Source organism: Anneissia japonica, unplaced genomic scaffold (genome assembly GCF_011630105.1).
Source record: "Anneissia japonica isolate Jap-2015-1 unplaced genomic scaffold, ASM1163010v1 scaffold103875_len6728_cov162, whole genome shotgun sequence".
Classification (NCBI taxonomy): domain Eukaryota; kingdom Metazoa; phylum Echinodermata; class Crinoidea; order Comatulida; family Comatulidae; genus Anneissia; species Anneissia japonica.
In genome coordinates, this window is record NW_022757005.1 from 1 (window position 1) to 6,739 (window position 6,739).

Genomic DNA, 6,739 nt, shown 5'->3' on the forward strand with positions numbered 1-6,739 from the left:
CGCAAATAGTATTCTGCCAGTGATAGTGTGTCTGGTTTGATGAGTTTATGGCATCATTAAACAAAGACAATAATAATTATTTACTATATTGCCTGGTGTTATGCATAATCTTCATTCATGTAATGCAATTGAATTCACCTTAAATTGTCATTAATTAGCTTTATGAATCAACGTTATCAAGTTCAGACAAGAATTGCTTGCATTTAGACATCAAAACTTTCACTGCTTCTGATACCAATACATTGGGAGGTAAGGCTCCGGTTGTTTCAACTGAAACTGTAAAGATAAACATACAAAATGAGTACATTGATTCCTTTCTCATCCTCAAATTTATGTCAAGAATATGCCAATAGACAGATTCGGTAATGGGCGTCACATGACCTAACTTGGGTGTTGGATATAAACAATCAAATGGCACAGCAATTTTTACATGGAGATTGCTATAGCGGCCGTCCCTTTTTTTGCAGTAAAGATCATAATAATTCCAAGTAAACAATACCAAATTGATTGGAAATTAAACTTGAGCATTTTTGCCTTAATTATTTGCTTATGCTGTAAAGGATACTGTCCACAAACATGGAGATTTTTCGACAAATGTTAGGCCTAGTCTCCTGCACATCTACGGCATGGTTAGGTGTGCATGATGGTCTTCGACCCGCGAACTACGCTGCGATGTTAGGGCCAGCTAAGGTTTATGAAGGATCACTTAAATTTCAAAGCATACAATCCAACAAATAAACAATATTTTGAACAATCATATTGCCTTTCCTAGCCATTTATTTCTCACCTTAACAGTGGTTGTTTTCGCAACAACATTATCTTTTCCTATACTATCGCACTGTAATATTTTTCATGTATACGTCATTTAAGTCAAGTCACGTAACCGATTGCAAACAAACATCGCCGAATCCGTCTATTCGTAGGTGGAGCCGCACATGCTCATATCAAGGTCAGCTGACATAAACCTATGTTGTGTGTATGCTGTTTATGTTGACTGACTTTGATACGGGAATGCGTAGCAGTTTTAACTTCAAATTGGCTTATTACAAAATGGGGAAATAAACAATGTGATTCTCAATAGATTAAATAATAATTTATCAATGAGGTTGAAGCTGGCCACATAATATTAATATTATGTTTGTCAGACATAACATACATCACACAGAATTTATTAGAATTTATCTGATGAAGTAGAGCACTGACTGACCTCCAACAGACATGGAAGGGCACACAATGAACTCTACGGAGTGACAATCAAATTTAACAACTGACCAACCAAAACAGGGCCAGGAATATGCGATGTCTAACAAGCACACATGTTGTCCCTCAAACGCAAATGTTTGCGAATGCTTTTACACTGTAATTTTGTGGGATCTTAGCAACAATATCCAAGGGGTGGAGCTTAGCAAAAAGGTCAATAAAGACAAAAAATATGTGACATGCCTAAATCTAGTCATGACATCACACCATAACCATATTTAGACAAAACATGACTATATATGGGCATACAACAGTTTTTTGTCCAAGACAAAAGGAGAGAGCTTTATGTCTGACAAACAATAACCTGATACTGTATATTTGTTATGATTAGTATGTAGCTCTATGCTCCAAGTATAGTATGTGGGGGAATGTGAGAGGGGAGCTATGTGTAATTCAAAGAAGAAATAAAGTAAGATGGCAACATTTGTTAATTAATACAATTATATATTGCTGAAAATATGCGAACATTGTGATGTATTACTTACATATATAATGATCACGTATTCTTGTCAGCTTAACAAGGTCCTTTAGATCCTAAAACCAAAAATGTTCCAATCGCATTAAAGGGATTCCTAGAAACACACAGTGCAATAAATGATGTATGCATATCAATGGGTACTTATAGAGTGAAATACATTGTATTTATATATTTTATATATTCATATATATTCACAATGATAGAAAAATATAATGAGAGCAAGTGAAGTAAAGAGCAAACCAGTGTGAATGGAACTTCACAATTGGTACATACTTAATTTGCATGGTTACAAGATTATAAAGTAAAAACACTGAATTCAGAGCTGATAATAATCTGGGGTAACCCAATACCAGTGATGCAACAAAATAATTAGTTAAAATCTTAATGGACTTGGTAATTAATTTTCAATAATGCATGAGATAGGAGACAAGTAGTGCAAAAGACAAACCTCATGTCTGAACACTTCTCTGCTGCAAGTGTCGCTACGTGGATTCACAACAACTGCATGCTTCACACCTGAAATACAAACCAAAATAATATTGAAAGGTATTTAAAAAAAACAACAATAAAAACAACTGTGTGTGCTTTTACTCAAGACTGTGCCATACTCAGTATATTTCCACCATTGTAAATCATATCCAAACACTTACCATCTATTTCCTTCAACTCCATTACTCCTCTGGAGAAACATTGCACCAATCGTTCTGCTAACTCCCCAGTGACATCACAATTGAGAGAGATATCCGGTAACAGTCTGTAAGATGCAGTTGCTGCAAAACAAAACATCAATCAACAAATTGAATATTGTAAACAATCTAATATTTGAGGGCTCTTTAATATCAATTATCAATATCTACTTTTTATTTTCAAAATGTTTATTTTGCTGTGTATAACTCTGGGCACTCTAGATTCTATAAGAACGCAACGCAATGACGCGTGCGCAACGGATTGTTTTTAATGACGATCCGTTCAGACGACCACCTACAATCATCAAACGGGGGTTGGATTTGTCATGCGAGGGTCACACGACTGTCGTACGATGCAGTGAGTACCTGGCTTAAGGTACAGTGTGTCAAATTCAAATTAAATCTATAAAATACAATAGAATGGCAAAAAAAAAATCTTTCTATGCTTTTCTTAATAGGAATGCAATGCACACAAAAGATGAGAGCAAATGTGATTTTGCGGTTTGGCGCAGCGATTTCCGAGGGTTCGAACTGTTCTTGGCCGGCCATGCTTAGTTACCCCAGCTTGCACTGTTGACGGGTCGTGAAGTGGCTCACGCTATGTTTCAGCCCCAGGTGCAAGTATTTCATGGCTTATAAATTAAATAAACATTGTGTGGCTGCCTCTCATCAACATTGATGGTAACATCAGGATTCATTAACTAAGATATACAAATAAAAATAAATAAAAATTTTAAAAAAATCAATAAATATAAAACTGGAAAATAAAAACAATGAGAATTCCTGATAGATTGAGTACCAGTTGAAAATCCTTGGTCACACGATTTTTAAAAATAATGTGTAAGAATAAGCTAATTAGTAGAGAAAACAGGGAAGATGTTTCACTAGATATTAGAAGGAATATTAATAGAAAAATATTAGCTCTCTGCACACCTAACACTGCTTCAGGCTACCAGCTGTATCAGTGGGTAACAGCAAATTGCTGGGAGTAACCTGCGGTGGACCAGCGTCCCACGCAGGGGAAGCATCATGTTCTCATTCACTTCACGCTACTTGAAACTGGAGATAAGCTCAGCCCATATGAGCCCTGTGACTCGGCAAGGAATTACTTCTGTACAAAAAGGCAAACCTACTACACAAAAGTTGAGTATATTCTCAAAATCAATGAGATGCACAATGTCAGAAAATGAAAAGCGTCAACAGTGTGTACTTACCAACTGGTGAGAACTTTGCGTGGTCTTTACCAATGCCTTTCACACAGTGCATCTTGATATCTATCTCTTGGCCTGGTCTTAGCTTTGCTATCAAGATAGCATCATCAACTGGTTTAAATGCATTTGGGCCATACTGGCAGAGAGACAGTGATAGTGAGAATTAAAATATATTCATGTTAATATTCATTATTTGTTATTATCTATAATTATAAGGCAGCTTTCATTTAGTCGGTAGTATTATTATTACATTTATATACCCAGGGTAGCCCAAACAGTTTAAAAAACTGATTTCCATTGGGGCCCTGCATTTTAGGTACATGGTCGTAACTGGTTATTTTTTCTTAAATAGTGCCTCATTTTCTTATATGGTGCCTATTCTTTAAATCATTTTGTGATGATTAGTGAGGGCGCACTTTAACCTTAACCTTGATAACAGGCAAATTTGAGTTTTAGCCAGTAAAATATACACTTGGTAATTATGAATGCTAATTATGAATGTTAATTATGAAAGTTAATTATGAATGCTAATTATGAATGCTAATTAAGAATGCTAATTATGAATGCTAATTATAAATGCTAATTATAAATGCTAATTATGAATGTTAATTATGAATGCTAATTATGAATGTTAATTATAAATGCTAATTATGTGCAGGAGACCTAATAATCTACTCACCAATTCCGCTTGGTTTCCTCTTGGAATCCATTTCAAATGCTTTGACAGCACTACAATAAATTATAATATATAATACAAATTAACTTAGATACACAATTTATTTATCTAAATGAAATAAAACATAGATCGATTCGTGGGAGGTTTCACTAAACTATCGTTCGACTGGAAATACCATAGTTATAGATGCTACCTTACATAGCCTGACAAAGTCAGGTTGATAACATCGACAAAAGCTTGCAGTAAGCTTACATCAAATTGTGCTTAGTTTATAATTGATTAATCAGTTCTAAAATCAGAAATATGCATTTTGTTGTTGCTGATATGGTGTACATCAACTTATACAAAAACCTTACCTTTACAATTTCTGTAGAGCTCTTCTGGGTCTGTGGCATCTTTAGGTGCATTTGGGTTCCGTGTGCTTTTAATCTTCAGATGGAATTCAATTGTATCTTCGGGGGTGCCTTGATCATCACCTATCAATGAAGATCATTTGCATATTAATTTGTGACGTACTTCAACAAAACCTTGACAAAGTTGGTTAAAAATATTACTTTGGTAAATATTTACACTACTGTTAGGATGAAAATTTACACGAAGCAATTAAGGTTTCAGTATTTATCACAACTGATATGAACAGCTTTAAAGTAATATTAAATTGAACAACTAGAAAATTTAGAGCCCACCCCCACCTCAAGCTGCAATGCAAGTCAGTCCCTAGATGTGAAGTGGTCAGTACAATGGGGGACAGTCCTCTGATCTTTTTCATAGTGTAGTGTTAGGGATATACACCAAGTTGTATAGAGAACAACCAAGAGGGGTATGCAGGGACTGAATTCTAAGAATTCCAAGATTTTATCTCACGATTAAAAACAAGTCTGCTTTCCCAAACATCTATTATGAGAAATTGGATAAGAAAACATACCATGGTGTTGGATGTTTACAAATATAACATAACATAAAAGTAAAGAGATATTCAGTTATACCTTCTTGTTGATATTCAAATAGTCTTGGATCTGCTTTGATTGGTATGAGACCAAGTCGATGCGCCATCACCTCATCTTGTATGAGAGATGTATTATTATATATGAAAACCTTTTCTATAGCCATTGTTGGTACCTAGAAAAAGTGGAAAAAATAAACAATATTGATTACAGGAAACTACCGTATAATAATAATTGGAAGACTATTCACAAGTCTAATGACTGAGCAAGAGCAGAATTGTTTTAAGTTGGAATTGTGCTGTAGCATGGTGATGGCAACGAATCTACTGCCATCACCAATGACAACATGAAGAAGGACATTGGTAAATACAGGCAGTTGTTATAGTGACAACAGCCTTTCTATTTTCAAATGAAATGGCTGATTAGTTATACAAAACTTGTTACCTCTGCTAGTAATATTCGGCGGAATGCATTTGCGATTGCTGCATCCACTCCTACCATATCAAACTCCATCTTGTCTTCTGTTAGGTCAATGACATCTATACGGAATTTCTATAAAGGCAAACACAATTATCATTACCATTATTGTTTCATTGGCAACAAAGATAATATTAGGAAGTCATAGAGGGCGCCATATATCTTATAGGTTACAACTGTAGATGAGTGTTTTTACTGAGGTAAGCTTTCGGGTGGTGGTTTGGTTTTTATATAATAAATATATAAAGTTAATTAATAAAGAAAACATACAGAGGCCTATGTTGTGTCTGAATAAATGACAAAGCAAAAGGCAAATAAAGTAAATTTAAATTAGAAATAGTACGAAAAAAATACGAAATGATGAAATTACATTAATATAAATTAAAATAAAAAATCAATATATATATATATATATATATAATAAAAATTAAAAATTTACTAGCAATAATTGAAATAATAGAGAATTATATACAGGCTTAAGGATATATCCTCTATACTACAAAAAAAAAAAAAAAAAACAAAACATATTATTTTTAAATTGGACTTGCCTTGGTAAACTTCTGTAAGCTCCATGAATCATCAATTCCTGGATAACTTCCAGGAAAATCGGTACTATTCACCTAGAAATTAAAAGTTAAAAAACCATCAATTAATATACTGTAATTCCTATTTAAGCATTGTATATTACACTGGAAAAACACTTAGTTTAAACAGCATTTTTGTGATATTTTTAGTGGATGAAGAAATAACTCCACTAAAAAGGAGAGGTAAATTTAAATTATTGCTGGTAAAATATATACACTGGTTCTTTAAAACAATAAACACGAATTCAAATTGCATTTAATTAAAGTAATATTGTTATATCTAAATTGTGAGTGGCTTATCTTCCAGGGTGGGTTTCACCAGGGAGTTGTTATCACAAAACTCATTGTAAAATTACATATTTTGAATGTATTTTTTTTTATATTTCAAGACGACTCAAAGAATCAATTAAGTTAAAAATATAG

At 33.7% G+C, this 6,739-nt stretch overlaps 1 protein-coding gene across 1 annotated transcript; it reads right to left on the bottom strand.

The window, feature by feature from the left end:
* Nucleotides 1-6: 6 nt before the first annotated feature.
* On the bottom strand, nucleotides 7-6,352 carry LOC117124418 (DNA-directed RNA polymerases I and III subunit RPAC1-like; the record flags this gene model as incomplete). Its single annotated transcript, XM_033270644.1, has 10 exons — nucleotides 7-276; nucleotides 1,746-1,794; nucleotides 2,187-2,254; nucleotides 2,389-2,508; nucleotides 3,639-3,771; nucleotides 4,315-4,364; nucleotides 4,668-4,787; nucleotides 5,298-5,430; nucleotides 5,700-5,807; nucleotides 6,281-6,352. Coding segments are annotated over 10 exons (969 nt in total), but the record flags the coding sequence as incomplete, so codon positions are not given.
* Between the last annotated feature and the right edge of the window lie 387 nt (nucleotides 6,353-6,739).